This window comes from Phalacrocorax aristotelis, chromosome 5, assembly GCF_949628215.1.
Source record: "Phalacrocorax aristotelis chromosome 5, bGulAri2.1, whole genome shotgun sequence".
Taxonomy (NCBI): Eukaryota; Metazoa; Chordata; class Aves; order Suliformes; family Phalacrocoracidae; genus Phalacrocorax; species Phalacrocorax aristotelis.
This window is the reverse complement of record NC_134280.1, coordinates 50,812,737-50,830,132: the sequence shown is the minus strand read 5'-3', so window position 1 is coordinate 50,830,132 and position 17,396 is coordinate 50,812,737. Positions and strand designations below refer to the sequence as shown.

Below are 17,396 nucleotides of genomic sequence, written 5' to 3'. Positions count from 1 at the left end.
CCCCTTTCAGAAAGGTAAATCCCATCTGATGCCAGCAGGCCGGTGCCGTGTAGGCCATCCCATTATAAAAAAAAAAAAAATTGTGTCAATGACACTAGTCACAGAGCCATGCGTTAATAGATTGGGCTCATCTGTTCCTTCCAGTGTCGCTGCCTGCAACTGGAAGGACAGAGGAGGAAATAACTTGTGCTCCAGAGTCCCTTACTAGCCATCCCAAGGCCCTGAAGTCTCTTTTGATTGCCATGGGACTGCATATTGCAGCTTCCTCACCTCCCACATGGAAGAACAGTAATGGGTAATAGTCCGAGGGCCATACCAGACTAGGAATTTTCCTAGTGATGTCCGTAAACCGGGCCCCAGGGAGACAGAAGACTTCCTTAAGAAGAGGGCCTGTCTGGCTCTGTCAAAGTGCTGTTACGTGTTAAAGAAACGATAAACTGAAGTCCAATCAATTGCTCTTGGTTTTTAGAGTCCTGTGGTGGGAAGGGATCAGTGGCAATTTCTGTCTGGCTACAAACACTGATCGATACTCTCTGCATCTGTCTGGCTACAAACATTCATTGATACTATCTGCAGTGCAAGTCTACAGACATGAGCATGCTACAAATGAGCATGGATTATCTAAATCCTTAGTTAAAACTGCAACATGCTACAGATTGAGCTTTTTTTTCTTATATAGGTGAACTTCCTGCTGCAAGAAAATGTCTCAAGAGGCTCTTCTGCTGTCTGTCCCCACTCGTCCCCACAATCAGCCTAAGAAAAGCAAAGGAGTGGGTAGGATGTGGAGGTAGCTGGTGAACAACAGGGGTTATGGAAAAACAGAGCTCCAAGGTGCGTATGCCTTCACTGCCAGAAGGCAGAAGGTTGCCAAATGATCTTATCATTATTCCGGTTAGTGGAAGAGGTATGAGTAGAGTCCCTCATGATTTTAACTTTAGCAAGGTAGCCAGGGATCAGGAAGCTGCATTTGGTTCTTCATGGCCACAGGTTTTTATCCCACAGGGTCCAGATATTAAACAAGGGAGAAACAAGGCTGCTTTATTTAAAACCCTCCTGTCCTTATTTAGGGGTCCTGTTATGGATAGCTATTGCTAATGTACACTGGAAACAACATATCTGTGCTTGACATACACACAAATCCTGCCTTAAATGCAGATGTCAATGTAGCAGAAAATTGGGGAAAATAATTAGTTTAGGCAGTTCTAACATTACAGTTTCAGCTTCATTAAAATAAAAAGTATTCAACTATAATGTTAATCTTTTCAACTATTCCCAAGGTACAGATAGTAATTTAAACCACAGCACCAGCTTAATGAAGTCTTCTGTGAGGAAATGCTTAATAGCCTTCTTTTTGGGCCTTACCTCCAATATTTTATTCTTATTTCAGAAGACAGAATATACAGGTAAGTGCATCCTGCAGGCTGAATTAAGAATGGATCTCATCTTTAATACTCTACAAGTTGTCTTAATATCTATCGGATATTCTGTTAAACTTCAAAGGACAATAGCCCAAGCAATTATTTTTTCTAAAACATCAGCCAGGTCACTCATTTACCCTCCTTGCATTCAGAAGGCCTAATTCAGCAATTAACTTAAATGGCAGATGCTAGGCATGCTACTGGACATACCAAGGAAGGACATAAACAAAGCAAGGTTTTGTAGAGTCAGTAACTTTTTAAGATCAACAGATATAGGAAAACAAGACAAGTTTTAGGGCATGCAAAGCTCTCTTCATGTCATGGGCACTTATCCATGCTCTCCAAGCACAAAGAGGGAATGTAACTCAGTGCCATAGTTTCAGGTCCCAATCCTGAAATGACTCATTCACGTGAACAACTTCGCACAGAGAGAGTAGGTGGATGACACAAGTACAAAATTCATCATCTGGCTAACCCAAGATAAAAGCATCAGTCAGTATGATTTAAAGTAGTGACAGAAGCATTCCCACCAGCCTCCCTGAAATGTGTCTTCTTTCCTCAAGACACTTCTGCAAGAGGTGGTCTACATCCAGGTTGAATCCATCTGCTCTTCATCAGCCACTTTACATAAAGTCCCATAGGTCAAGGCTCACATTGAAGTAAAAGTTGCTCAAGTTGCTTCTTCTTTAGCTTCTGATTTGACTGAGAAGACTTAAAAATACAAATCCCAGCATACTATTTCAGAGCTGCTGGAGCTGGCCTGAAGAAAGGCAGCCAGACAGCCTGAGTGCCCAAGACCTGCACTGCACATCCTACAACCACTCTGCATGCAAGTCGGAGTGCATTAAAATAAAAGTTACCTTCAGGGAGCTCTCCACTTATGATGTATATTTAACATCTGGAAAAAGAAACAATACTGTCTCAGCACATAGCCTGCAACGTATGTATTTAAAAAGTAATAAGCAGCATGATGAAATCATATTTTAGGAGGGAATAAAAAAATAATGAAAACTTGAGTGGCTCAGAGCTAATTCATCACCCAAGCAATAATCTTGCTCAGTTAGTGCCGGTGGTAAGACCTTTGGACACATTCTGTTATCAGTGTGAAGGTACTTTCTTTCTGAATAAAGCTTTAGTAAGTGAATAGTCTATGCAAATCAGTTGACAGATTAGTTTATACCGTATTCCACTGGTGGTCACACTGCACAAAAAGTTTGAGATTAATCTTCTGTAAGTGATGAGAGCCAAAGAGTAAGTAAATATGTCCCACATAGATTCAAAATTTCACCCACTTTTTAAATTATTATATACAAGGCAGTGTCAATTGTTGCAAAGATGGGACAATATTAAAAAAGTCCTCCCTCTCACTGCAAACTTAGTTTTGCCTTAGTGTTGCTCTAATTAACTTTTCCTGCCACATGTACAACCTTCTCACCCTGCACAAATACTGCCCTTAACCTAGCCTTGCTGCCTTTATCTGGGGCTTAAGGCTCTTGCCTTAAGCCTCCCACCTTGTTATGAGGAAGCTGGGTAAGTCACCTGAATACTGGTCTCTCTCCTGCGCCTTCCCCAATTTCTCCTGCATGCCCAAAGGTCTTGCAGGCTCTCTCCATTCACTAGGATAACAACATCGGAGTGCAGCTCAGTTTTCTGAGACACTAAAAGATGCAGTGTCGCCCTGCACGGGTGAGCACAGTCTTAGGTCAAGTTTACAACAGTGCTGCTCATTCACAGGCTATTCTAACCCATGGACTCAGGACTAAGTGACACTCCAAAGCTGCAGAGAAGAAAAACTCTACATTTTTTGTCTTCAAAGTATTTTTAGTATCCACCATTTAGAAGCATTTCCAGAGTCCAGCTAAGAAAAGGACAATAAAACCAGACTTTTTTTTCCATCTACTGCTACATTTCTTTTATGAGCCCTTTGAAATCCAAACTTCTATGCAGGATGAAAATACATCAAATATGGCATTTCTGAGTTTCAAAGTGCCTTGTCGTCCCCAAACAATTTCCAGTCCATTTTATTAGATAATTAAGCTGATTGAAGCAAGAGATTCCATGGCTCGAAAAGCCATTTGAAGAGTCATTTTCAACACTGGGATGTTTCTGATTTCCAATGTGTTGTTCACATGGGATACATTTTATAAAGAGAGATGAAGTCTAGCCGAACTCATAGGAAAATACTGAACAGTGAAAGATGGCGCAAGAGCTGATTTAGTAACAAACACTCCCAAAATTTTAGCAAGGACAGGAAACTACCAGTGGAAAGGACTTTACAAAATCAATTTAGGCTACTAATGAGATTGCATTATAACTGTTCTGCTGGGTCAAGGCAGAGGTCCAGCTAGCTACTGTAGTCAGAAACAGATGTTTAAAAAAACTTATCAGAAGCAGAGGTAGTCCGAAGCGATCCTTCCCCTGACATACTGTTTTAATTTCTGTCAATCAGCTGCTCAGTAACTTCCCAAGCCAAAAGGTGCATTGTATTCGACAGCCAGGGAGATGTATAGGTAAGCAATTATTTGTCATGTCTCAAGACGTGACAAATAGTCATCCAACGACTAAAGAAACCACAGGAATTTGATCCAGAAGCAGTTTTTAAAAAGGAGAAAGTTCATTTTTGCATCTCATTTGTTTAAATTGTGGAAGACACTGGCATAGGTTGTTGTGGAGGCTAAAATTATAAATGAGATCAAAAGCAGTTAGATAGAATTATGGTGGATTCATCCATCTGTCCACCATTCTTTAATTTATAGCTTTCTTTTGCATCATCTTCTTTTTCATCTCCCCTTCTAGCTGAAAGGTCTCATTTATTTTGTCTGTTTTCTATTTCTCATCTTTGTTGTATTTCATGGAAACAATTTCAGTACTGCCATTTACCCTCCAGGGTGATCAGAACTGCATGTAAGATTCAAGATATGGCCACAGAGACAGTACATGAATTTATACTGTTTTGAATTCCCCTTCTTAGAGGTTTCAATATTGTTTGTCTTTTGACTAGCTGCAACATGATATTTTCATAGGACTATCAGAGTAGCTTAATGCTCTTTCCCAAGTAGTGATAATTTACCCAAAGCCCTTCATTCTACATATGTTTCTTTCCCCTATGTTCACCACTTTGAACTTGCGTGGATACTCTATTCAAATAAAATAAAAACACACCCAAGCACTCTTTATGTTAGTAACATTAAAAAAAAAAAGAAACCAAAGTAGTATTAGAACTACACTCTAAAAAATTAAATTAAAACTCAAGATGCAAAAAATTTAAGACAAACAGACATGTTACGCTATTCTTCAAATACTGCTTCCTGATGTGAGACACTACAATCAAAGGAATGAGTGCTTTCTGAATTTTTTTTTTTCTTAAAAAAAAATAATCTAAAAATCAGATAATGTTTCTTTGAACTGGCCAGGGTCCACAATCTTTTCCTTTTAATAGAGATACATTAGCCTTTATTACATCTGCTATGGCAAATCTGGTCTTCTGATTTGTATTATAGCAAGTTCCTGTGGCCCTACTGATATAAAATAGGTTTTGCTCCCAATTGTTTTTCAAGCCAACGTATGGACCTACAGAAGGTATTAAAACATTAATCATTTTACTAACAAAATTATACAGATGTACCTAAATTAATTTCTGTGAAAACCTCATGAATTTTCTGATTTAAAAAATAGCCTCTTCCTAATTCCTCCCAAATAAATATCAAGCTATTCCCATTAGTGACAAATGTGGCAATCCCAGATTAAATTAAATTTTATACTACTTCAAACTTAGTTAAAGAAACCACGTTTTTTTTATCTATGTCCCCTAAGGAGCTTCAGCTAGATAAGCACATGCATCATCATCATAATAAATAACAACATCACTCCAGTCCAGGGCTAAACTCACATCTGGTCTCACACTGAATCTGAATCCTGCTTTCATATAGGATCAGGTCCCTCAAGTTATGTAGGAACAGGCTGATGGCATCCCAGGCCACGAGCAGAGACTGTTCTCTCTTCTGCTGATGGTAACGTACGATTAAACTAACGAACTGAACTGCCCATACGTGGATGTATCCACATATCAATCTCTTGAGAGGTCAGACCTACAGGAGCATAGTAATTCTCAGTGTTAAAGCCAAGGGAGAGAACACAAAGACCAGAAACGTCCCCCTCCCCACCCCCAACAAAGCCTGTTAATGAGAGAAACTCTGAGATCTGACATGCCCAAACGCTCCATTTTTAATCCAAGTTCTTTCAGGCAAATTCAAATCGGACAAAATAACACAAAGCAGAGAAATAAAATTAAATGGGAGAGTAATATAAACAAAGTTCTGAAACATTTTCAGTCTTTTGTACATGTGAAATTACTTTACCTTTGCTTCCAATGCCACTGCCGTTCTGCGTCTTTCATTTCCCATCCCTCTCCTACAGAGATTTTCTTTTACTAGTCACAGCCATTCATCTCCATTTATCTTGAATGACGCAGATGCTCATAGTGCAACTTCTTAAACATTTGATTGCGCCATATCCTGCTAAAACAACCGTAGGAACACAACCTTCAAGAGAAAAAAATACAAACCCAAAACAAACCCAGAGACTCTGAGCATTCCCCAAGGAATAAATAAGAGTACTTTATCCACTGTAGCAGCAGAAGTCCATGCTCAATAGGTCTGAACAGCGTAACAGGACGTGAAGCAGCACAGCCTAGAAGAGCTTAATGAAAGTATAACTGAAAACAGTTTCCCAAGGAGATCATGAGAAGGTGAAGGATTTGGTACAAAAAAAAGTTATTTACTAAACAATCATTTACTCAAAGAACAGTCATTTCCTAGGCTGTAGGGGTAAGTTGAGCCTGTGTTAGAGAAAACACTGCCATCAGGCTAGCACAGGGTGAAAGGCTGAAGTCACTATTTAATAAATTTTCACTGTATCACTCATCAGAAAATTTTGCCTTGTAAAAGCAGTCAGAATGGAAAATAATAGGTAAACAGGAACATTTATATCAGGAAACAATGACTATAGAAGGTGGGTGTAGAGCCAGGATAGCGCAGGCCTCACCAACAGGCCAAAGGGAGAGCTTAAGATATCCAATGAAATAATACTGTCTGCTAAAACGTATGGGTGAGTATTGCAAGTCTCTTGCCTATAGCAGGTCCATCCCCAAACCATTATCTCTACCACAAAGGGGCAGTAAATCAGACAGGGACCATACGTAAGCCCCTTTCTGCAAGAAGCTGAACAAAGCTTAAAGCCACTGGCAAATCTCTTCAGTCATTCAAGAGAAGCTGAGGAGACCTGTGGAGGAGCATGTTCTCTCAACATCTCAGGGATGCTTCTACAACTTGCAAGTGCCCAGGAGTATTTATTAGAAGCATTTTTCTCCTTAGAGCTCTACCAACACATAAGATTTAAACACATCATTAAACATACCATATTTATTATCAACACCAATGTAAACTGAGACCTTCAGGTGCTTCCACCTCCGGGTAGTTCTTGCTACAGAACTGCACACTCTTGGGGCCTTAAAGCCCCAGGACGCTTTAGATGTGTACCACACCAGTCACCGTGGTCACCAGAAAGGCCTTTTTTAAAGGGCCTTAAACGTACACGTGCAAATATTGGGTAACACGGAGGGAATCACCCCTCCGCCAGTCCCCACGCCCACCACGCACACAAAGCCGCCCCTGCCCTCTCCCTCCCTCCTAGGGACGAGAAGAAGAACGCCTCCTCCCCACGGGCCTAGTGGCGGGGGTAGGCCGGCTCCTACCTGTAGGCCGGGCTGGGCCAGGGGCGCTAAGCCGCGCCCAGGCTGGCCGTCGCCAGGCAACCGCCGCCGCCACCGCGCGCCGCCTCGGCACCTGACCCAGCGCTCCAGGCTCCGCCCGCGGCCCACGAGTCTCCGCCCCCGGGACCCGATGCTCCGCCCGACGCGCCGACGCTCCGCCCACTGCCGCGCCCGCATCCGTGCAGCTTGGGGGTCATTCAGAGGCAGAAAGGGATCCTGGCTGGAGAAAGCAGAGAAGCATGCTTGCGGGGGGAAGAGTGGGAATGTAAACAGCAGGAGCAAAGTGGGGGGAGCACGGCATTAAGGCCAGGGACGGGATGGGAGATGCAGTGGGACCCTGCACATGGGATTTGGGTGACCACGCAGCTGAATAAGTTGGGGTCACAGTAAGAGGTGGGTTGAGGGCATCTCATTCCCAGCAGCATCTGAAACCTTCTTTGCGGGCTGATGGATAACTAATAACACCATCATGCACAAAGGTGATTCCACACATGCCTGCGGTTAGCCTGTGTACAGGGAACAGCTTCCCTGAGGCAATCACACCATCAGCTCAAGTGGTGAGTGGCTGTGTTGAGGACACAAAAACATGACTTGTGATGCATAACAAGGCTGGTTTCACCAAATCATTTTGCATTAAAAAAAAAAAACAAAAAACCAAGAAACAACAGATTAAAAGACTGACTTTCCAGCCCAGAGTGGTCAAAAGATTAGACATGGCAGAATTAAGTTTGTCATAAGCTGGATCCAATGGATGTGGTTCAGCTTTTGCTGGGGACACAATCAAACATCTCTGTTGGTGCAGGAGTGTGACTCTGGTGCAGCTCTGTGAGCTGCAGTGTGCTATTCTTTCCCTATTCACCATCTCTTGGGTGGAGATTGCCATGGCATCATCATATTCCTTTTTTGCTATTCAACCCTGATAAGAATAAAGAATGCTTGTTAATTTTGGGGAGCGGGGGAGGGGGTGGTTCTGGGGCATCAGAAAATCACAGTGCTGTCAGTGCCAAGTGCACACCTAGGGCACAGAAAGGCTGGAATCCGGCATGAACTTCCTGTGATTTAACGAGTTACCGTGCATCTGCAGAGCTATCTTAACTGACCATGTTAATAGCCCTTCCACTCCCTAAACCAGACACGTTTGCTTTCCCTTAATATGATTTATTTTAAAAAGCAAGGGACTAAAGCACAATGCAGTCAGTTTTCACAGCTCCACTGAGAGGCAGTAATTCATTAAACCAGGTTAATTCAGTCATCCAGACTCATCTGTCCATAAATTAAATTTGTCTGTTCGAACACACGCATTACCTGATCTTTTAGACTCATCACAATACATTTACTCAGAACATTGCTCTTACCATTCTCATTCACACTTAGGAGGGATGAACATTTCCACACTTTTGATAAAGAATTCATAAAGCAGGCACCTAGGAAAATGCAATCACACCCTTGATGGTCCTGCATGAAAAGCCTGCTTTTTGAGGGGTTTTCTTTCAGGATGGTACTTAGTGTTGTTTCTCTTGGGGGCAGGAAGGTTGAAGGTCTGGAGGGAAGATGGAGAGTCCTGCCTGCCATTTAGAAGAGGCTGGTGTTTTGAATACCCTAGTTGCATGCTCTTACCCCCTCACACCTCCAATACATACTGTACCTTTGTGAAGTTGTTGGAGAGCAACAGCTGCTGGCGGATTGCATCAGCATTTCCTCTGCAACAACATTAAATTTACTCTAGGGTTTGGAAAATACTATCTTAGACCATAGGTCAGGAAATGTGTTGACTCCCTCTTGCAGGGTCTCACGGTCAATTAACGTCAGAGAAAATCACCAGGGGCCTGATTTTCCAAGGTGATGAGTGCACTCAGCTCCACCTGGTGTCATTGCAGTCCAGCTGCCCATCTTCACAGGAAGGAAGGCAACGGGCCTTGACGTGCTCCAGGAAGGTAGTGTGATTCAGTGAAAACAACACTGAATCAAGCATCTGCCCCTTGAATTTTATTCCGAACTCTGCCATTTATCCTCCAGGTAATGAGCCCAAGTCACCGTGACTCAGTTTCCCCCTACACCTCTTCTTGGGACACACTTCCTGAAGGTTATCTATGGAGTAAGTGTACCATGTATGCACACCTCTGCATGGTAGTTTACTTCTTTTCCTTTTGCTGGTAATAATCGTGTTATGGTCAAGTCAGCCTGAACTACTTGAAACCAGTCAAAGAAGAACTGCATCTTTCCATCACTGAGCAAGAGAAAAATCTGGCACAATTTCAGGGTAGACAGGAGCTTTATGTCTGCACTGTTCAGAGTTACTGTAATTGTGCTGGCACCATTCCCAGAGCTGAGCTAAGGTCACTGAGAAACCTGTAAATTAATGACTGTGGAGCGGATGTGATCTCTATCCAGGAATCACGGTGTACTTTCGTGAAGCTTTATAGGAGAGAAAAGTTATGTTTCTGTTCTGCCAAAGAATATTTAAAATTTCTTAATATTGACAGTCAGCATACGCTGCACCTACTCGGAGATGCTGGACATCGTTCTGATCTACCATCACAGTAACTCCACAAAACAGGTTAGTCTGGATTAATTATATTGGTGCTACCCAAATTAACAGGAATCAGGTAAAACTTTATCTGAAAACCAAGCCTAGATGGACATGCTTTTCCTTTGGGGTCTTATCTTACAAAGAAGATATTCATCCATCCTCCTGGTTTTATCCAGGCACAGGCAAGATCCAGTCACCCCAGTCACTAATTAATATTATTGATTAATAGCTAATTGCTGTTGCCATTTGCATTATTAACATTTAGGAATTCCACTGTACTACAACCGACAGGACCAGAAGGGGCTTTCTGGTCAGAGGAACCAGTTTTCTGCTACATCATAGTCATTTAGATACCTGTCAGTCTCTTCCTCCTCCTTCTGAAAGATTGGTCCAAAGCCTCTCTCTGAAGATCACTGACCTTCTATTTTATAGGCTAAAATTATTTATTGCCAAGTTATACCTACTTGTTCTTTTGCCAAATTATTTTTCAGCTTAAAATAACTCTTCACCTCTGATGTTTGCTTTCCTAATATATTTATAGGGTCCACTGTCATCTCCCCTCAACATTTATTTTGCTAAGTCATACAAGCCAAGCTCAAAACCTCCTGTCATTAAAGACAGCGTCACAATTCTTTTTATCATCCTGGTTTTTCTTTTCCAGCTTTTCTTTCTTGAAGATGGGTGACCAGAACAGTATAATTTACTCCAGATGTCTTGTGCAGTAGAATAAACACTCTACTTTCTGTACTGTAAATGTCTGGTACATCCTGGGGTCACGTTATCTAGGTCATATCAAATTGGTTGCTCATAATCATTGGCTATTAAGGTGGGGTTCCTCTCTTTCTTTGTCGTCCCAGTTGCAAAGGCAAGTGGAATGCAAGTCCCCGCTGTAGTAAAAGGTTTTTGCAAGCACGTGACCCTGCACTGTGTACCACTACATTTTATTCTATTCCTATTACCCCATCCCGTTCCTCCTGTCTTCCTTGGATGATACCCCTTAATCATTAGCAAATGTCATTAGCATGCTTCTGTCTTTTCCAAATGGCACTAGCAGAAACTAAGATTAGTATTGTCCATAAGAACCTCCACAACAAACCATCTTTCAGGCTGATAGTTCGCCTTGCAGCATGATCTCTTCTCCCTATTAGCCAACCCCATAATCACCTTTTTGTCTTGTGAGAATCACTTTTCCAGCATAACTACCAACTTCTGTTGGGACCCAGTCCTGAAGGCTGTCCTAAAATCCCAAACTAGTAGTAATTTTTTCATCTAGAAGATTAGTCCTTTTACAGAGGTAAGTATAATCCACTTTGGTTAAACTCTTGCCACATTTTTCCATGTCTTTCTTGCCTCTCAGCTTCTTCAGAACTGGCGTGCATTTGCAGTGTGAGAATTTTGTTTAAGATGTTCTTTCATTACAGCAAGGCAGAAATTACTCAGTCCCCAAGTAGAGTGTATTAAACTCCTGATATTTTGCTTTCCCCCTGGATAACTTCCATTTCTGTGCAGTTTTCATTAGCCATTCTACCACCGCCACAGTGTTATACATCTCTATTGAAAGCAGAGGAACAGGAATTACTTTAGATGTAAGTCCACACCTAGATGATCTTCAGGCTTGCCCCATTTGGGTTTGATTTTCAACTGTTCTTAATCTTTACACAAAAAGGTGTCAATAGAGCTAATGATACCAGAAGAATACCATGCATGGTAAAAAATGTGCCCCTGGAAGCTTATTATTCCAAGTAGATAATACAACACAAGGATATTCATCCCCACTTTATACAATGAGACAAAAATCAAAACTAATCTGAGATTAAGTGAGGAATTCATACCATGGTACTGCCACGCCCTTCCAGACTGCTGTTCTGCTGGAAAAACTCTCCCATCTGCTTGTACTGCATGATAAGCAGAACACTGACTACCTTTGGCCATTCCTCTATCAGTTAAGAACTAGCAACTACCATGGCATTTTCAAAAAAATCAGCTCAGGTCTGCAGAAAGAGCTCTGGGTGAAGTCTTGACTATAACATTAACTTCATGATTTCAGGTGCTTGAAGTCATTGCGTTCACAAGGCGGTGTACGAACAGTTTTGACCACAGCAGGTGTTTACAACTTCATTCGCAGAAGCGATGAATGAGGCCAGGAGGGAGTAAGAACTGATCCAGAGATCCAGAGGATGACAGGAGTCTGTGAAATTATTTTGCTGTCACTGCACCTGGCATGAAAAGAAAGGGCAATGAGAGGATTCAGTTAAAAAACATCTCTGACTCACTGAATCCAGGCATTTGTTTTTGCTCCTTTTCACAGGCTTATGTGAATTCATAAACTGCAGTCTGAAAGGAAAGCTTTGTCAGGCAACATATGGCATTTTGTACAAAGCTGTATCGTTTCAAGCTGAATTAGATCTAGAAAAACTTTTGCTAACAGTGTTTGTAGAGTATTTTAACTCATGCTGAAAATGATGGGCAAATATGATGGGTGATTATAGTTTTTCTTTATCCTCGCTTCTGTGAACAAGTGAACCAAACTACTGATGTCACCAAAGTCGTACAGAAAGCATGTGTCATGTCTGAAGATGACCATGCACTCCAGAGGTCCTAAGCTAGATCCTGAGTGACAAAGCCTGTCTCCTCTCACTGCTGCACACTTGCTCAAGGAAAATGAACCCCGTCCTTGGCTTGGTAGAGTTTCGAGGTACATTTTCAGGGTACTAGGAAGGAATAAAAACAGCAAACGGGACCTTCTCATGGTGAAGAGTCTCTTAGAGAAAAGGAAAGCTTAAGACAGGTTTCAGGTATGTTGGGATATCTCATTAGCTTAAGCCCTGATCAGATTCAGTTCTGCTGTGAGGGAAGAACTCCAGTGGAATCCCACTTACTTTAAAGCAATAACCAGAGGGCTCTTTCCTTCCTTTGTACTATGGCTTTAGAAAGTAAAGTTTTGGTTCATGACAAAATTATTCTACCCAGAAGTGATTGCATTACAGTGCAGTCAAGAATATTGATTGGGATGAAAGACATCAAGTAGCAAAGGTGAGATAGGGCAGTCTACTGAGCCACTGAGCCAGGATTTTCTAATTCTAGAAGGGCTTATCTCCTAACTCTGCCTTAATTTTAAGGAAGAGTTGTAAATCAATGAATAAATAAATAAATGTAAGATTTCTCTCCCTTCCCATTTTTACAGGGAAAAGGGAAACAAAAGCTTTCTTATCTGAAATAATATCGAAAGCCAGAAAAGCATGCTTGTACTCCCTTGTTTATACCATTCCTGACTCAAGATGAATCAATGGTAACTTGAAATGCCTGTTTATAAAATAAAGATTGTTGTTTTGTGTCTGCCTTCAAGACCTTTCTCAGTTTCTTTTGGGTCACACTGTTTCCAGGTTTTGGAAAGCTCAAGGATGGTATCTGCACACACCTGCTCTTCCACGGTATGCACCCTGTCCCACTGTACAGGAGAAATCTAAAGCCACCCTACAGATGGTTGTTTTTACTAAAGAACTGGTACATACAAAACCCAACGTTGTCACAACTGTAGTACTGCTATAGAGGTTTCACTCGGTGTAGGTGCATCCCAGCACTTGGTGTGGTAGAAATCCTCAGAAAGAGAAGGTAATGCTGAGAGGGCTTAAAAATGGCAGGCTTAAAAAAAAATAAAACAAATAGCATTGGCTGCGGGATTAATGCCCCTGGGACACAGATGGCCTCTTGCTGATGCAATTTATAATTCACACCTGGTCCACATTGTTGGTGGTCCTTGCACCACTTCTGGGACGAATTGCATGGTCAATGGTTGACTTACAACTTTGTTTTCAACATTAAACTAAGAGAAAAAATGAATTGATGTTGGAAAGGAGTTAAGGTCAACAACTGTTCCACCATAGTTTTTCAGGAGCATCACTTGTTCTTTGCAGTGTAAAGAAATCTGTGGCCTCAACTGCACTTTTAGGTCTGTATTGCCAAGCAGACGTTAGGTGTGAAATTCATCTAGCTGTCTTCAGGCAGGGGAACCAGCAGCTTTGCAATGTGTACCTGCTTTTTGTACCAATGCAAAGCCACCACAAAATGTTACCAAATCAGAAAGGTGTCAATTTATATTGACTTCCCATCAGCGTAAGTGACAATATATGGTGTGAAGCAGTGGAGAAATTGAGGCTTTTAAAAAAATTAATCAGGGCAAAGCACCAGTTTGCATGCCATTACACCACTAGTTTGCATGCACTTTGCACAGTTCTAAGCTTACTCTGAATGCAACTCATGTACACCAAGGCTTTCAGCCATCAGTGCAACAGCACCACTGCGAGCCATGCTATAGACACCAGCTCTGGCAAAAGTCCTTCACAAATTCCTGTCCTACAGGGGAAGAAATAAGGAGGCTGGGGCACAGTCTGCAGTAGTGGAGGGAGGAGGTAAGCAGGTAGATAAGGGGTCAGGCAGTTCTGCAGACTGGAGCAAATGCTTCATACCCTGTACATCCTGATGCACACCTATGTAATCCTAGAGCCAGTATCTATAGCCTAGAAGACATGGCAAGTGCTTCATCCCTTCCTGGTGCTTCCAGGGGTGTTCCAGCTCCATGGTCTACTCAGTGATTTGTGCTTGCTTCTAGCTCAGCATCAGTGAATGAGCTGAGCAAAGGCAAAAATGGCCCTATTGGCTCTGTCAAAGGAACCCTTGACCCCACACATCTGCTTCTGCTGCATGCAGCCTGGATCCAAGTCCAGCAAATACTACACAGGAGTGAAAAGTGACGCAACACACCACCATCCTGTACTGGGATTTTGCCCAGAATTTAAGGGGCTCAGGATGTCTTTTCCATGGATAGCCTCTTTGGAAAGCCTTGGGAATCATCTGTATTTGGGTCATCATCGTGTGTAACTTCCTCCAGACTACTAGAAGGAATCCTATCCTCATCGAGAGGGAAGGATATTTCTCTGTCCTGAAAGTGACAGGAGAGACCTGATTTCCAAATAGTCTCCTTCCAGCCCTGGCTCTGATTTTGCAAAATATGTGCTTAGAAAAAGGGCTATGTACATTGTTATTCCAGCAGCTAAGTTAGGTTAGTGATGGGAGAAGATTGATTGTTGTATGCTTCTGTACCTTTTATGCACTGTCTAGAAGTTTCAGTAAAACTCAGCTCTGTTACCTAACACAGTATGCTGGGTGAGACCAAGACAAATGCTCAGGTAGTATTTCAGAGCACTGAAAACCATAAAACACACCCCAGTCCACACAAATCTGACTTGCTTGACAGTTCATTTTCAAGGCTGGATCTGTCAGCAGCCCCACTAGCCGGTGAAAGCATGTGGTAGTGAACACGGCATGCTGTCTGCTACAAGGGACTCTAGCTGTGCTTGCAGATCATCTCTTTGGCCATGAAAACCTGCACTTTATCACTGCATGCTTGCACTTCTGGCTATGCACTCCATCCCAGTACCCTCTTTTCTTGAAACACCTTAGAAGAGACTCTGGGGTAAACCCTTATAGTGTTTTAATAGAAACTCCTAGTGGCTGAGCCAAGTGGTGTGCATTTGGCAGAGCAAATCCCTCCAGCAGAAGACAGAACTACAGGATGGGAATCCTCTCGTGACCACAATCTACTGTTATCTGTAGGAGTCATGATGCTCCTGTGGTACTATGACTCATCTCCACTCACTTCCCACAGTCTGAGGAAAGACCTTATATTTCCAGACTCACCCACCATGGTTAGCAATGAAGACGGACCTTTGACAATCTGTTTCACTTTGGATCTGAACTTTTGGAAAACACAAAGGGGGCAAATCCAATGCTTGGATTTGTACCTGGCCTTTTCTAATACGATGGGATGTGGAGATTTGATCAGTTTAAAAGTACTGCTGTAATGAGATGAGCAGAATTTCATGCATTGCATTAGCATTGCACAAACACAACTCTGTGCAGTGCTTCATTCTTGCTGTTTTGTAGTGGAGGCCAATGTAGACAGATATGTCTAAAATACTACCAAGCAGTGTGGCGAAATGGGTGTCCCCCCCAACAACTCCCAACACATCACCACTGCCAGAACCTGTCTTCCTTGGAGTGCACACAAGCCTCCCCTGTCCTGCCCTACACTGGTCACTCCCTATGCTATGCTGTGGATGTGCTAACACAAGGACATTCATTAACAGAACATTCGCAGTAATCTTATGTATCAAACACTGGCAGCTGGCTCATTTCTAAGCTATTGGTTGATTACTCCCTGCAGTAGCAGAGCAGGGTACAAGTAAACCTAGTGTTAAAAATACATTTCCTTCTCATTCTCTTTAAATGTCAGTGGTAACACAAGTGTGCAGCACTCAGTTATGTATTCAGTGATTACCAGCTAGCTCCTGGATTGTGGAAGGCAGATTTTCCAGGTGCAGTTCACAACTTTCTTTTCTAGAGAACTGAGCAGCTGGATGTATGCCTACAGCTGTTTGCATAGGACAGTTCTTTCTCCTTTGAGATGTGTTGCCCCACAACACATCCAGCCCTTGGCAACCTGGAGTGTAAATATAAAAACTGGGGGGAAATAAACAACTAACCAAACCATGGGTGTGATCCCAAACCTACTGAAGTTAAAGGAAGTGATTTTAGTCCACATTCACCATCTAGCCTACAAAGAGGTGCTGAACTAACTTTAAGCTATTGGGCTTTCCAAAACTACTACCTCCACAAAGACCATATTTATAAAATGTTTAGTGTTGACTGACAAACATTATGATAATTCCCAGTCAGTGAGCATTAAAATAAAATCCGTGTTCCAGCAGTGTGCTTGGCTGCAGCAAGAGTTCAGTGACACTGTGCCTGCTGCATGCAACAAGTACATTGTCTTAAAACGTAGAGTGAAAAACCCTGTTTGTCACAGAGTCAACATCCCAGCAAGGGCAGATCCCATACCAAACCACACACCTTTTTGTTTGTGATTGCATGCTTGAATTGCTTCCTCATCGTTTATACAGTAGCTATCTAGGAAATACGTTCACGGAGTACCCTAGCACTTGCAAGCACAACTTTGTGGTACGCCCATTTTTTAACCAAAATGTTATGCAAGCATCTTAGTTGCTGAGAAACAGAGGTCCCTGGGATCATCCTATCCTGCTGATAAGTCTGGAAGCCTTCCTGCTGTGTGGCCAAGTCCCAGATACATGGGAACCAGGGCTGCTTCCTCTGGAGGTGGAACAGGTAGGGCCAGGGAGCAGAAGGGATTTGGTGCTTGGGGGCTCAAATAGCTGATCAAGATAGCCAGTGGCTAGGACTAATGACAAAGCTCTGTCTGCATGAGGAGAAAAAGGAGAGAAAAGAAATAAAAAGCAGGAATTAATCTGAGGAATATTTCAACCATGGTCCCTGAAATGCCATACATCAGGAAAGATCTTAGGGTAGGAAATGTCTCCAACTTGGACACAGCAACATCTGAGTACCTTTCATCCAGCAAATTCGTAATGCTGTTTATGCAGGAATTTATATCATCTTCCTTGCTGCAGCAAAATATCTCCTGAAGCCTGACATTTTAAAATACCTCTGCAGATGGACAGGTGACCCAGTACAAACATGCAGACCTCAGCCTGGCCCTTTGATAGGTGCTGTCATATTGCAGTACAGCTTGTGAAATCAACAGCTATGATATGCTTCTGGAAAAAAGCATGCCACCCAGAGGGTAGATCTGCTTGCATATTCA

General features: G+C 42.4%; 1 protein-coding gene and 1 long non-coding RNA gene across 3 annotated transcripts in view; both read right to left on the bottom strand.

Annotated features, from left to right (window-relative positions):
* The window catches only part of LRRC56 (leucine rich repeat containing 56), an 81,055-nt gene that overhangs the window by 62,492 nt on the left and 1,167 nt on the right, over window positions 1–17,396 (bottom strand). Inside the window, exons 2-4 of the mRNA XM_075094443.1 lie at window positions 10,883–11,934; window positions 7,871–8,104; window positions 7,171–7,408 (exon numbers count right to left, since the gene is read on the bottom strand). Of these exons, the coding sequence (XP_074950544.1) occupies window positions 7,171–7,365 (195 nt within the window). The 5' untranslated portion in view covers window positions 7,366–7,408; window positions 7,871–8,104; window positions 10,883–11,934. The remainder of the gene's footprint in view (window positions 1–7,170; window positions 7,409–7,870; window positions 8,105–10,882; window positions 11,935–17,396) is intronic.
* LOC142057769 (uncharacterized) lies at window positions 1,309–7,082 on the bottom strand. Of its 2 annotated transcripts, XR_012660749.1 has the most exons (4): window positions 5,772–7,082; window positions 5,320–5,506; window positions 2,279–2,316; window positions 1,309–2,129 (listed from the first exon to the last, which is right to left on the bottom strand). It is a non-coding gene; the product is annotated as an uncharacterized LOC142057769 (long non-coding RNA). The 2 variants fall into 2 exon arrangements; XR_012660748.1 differs by having other exon boundaries at window positions 1,309–2,316.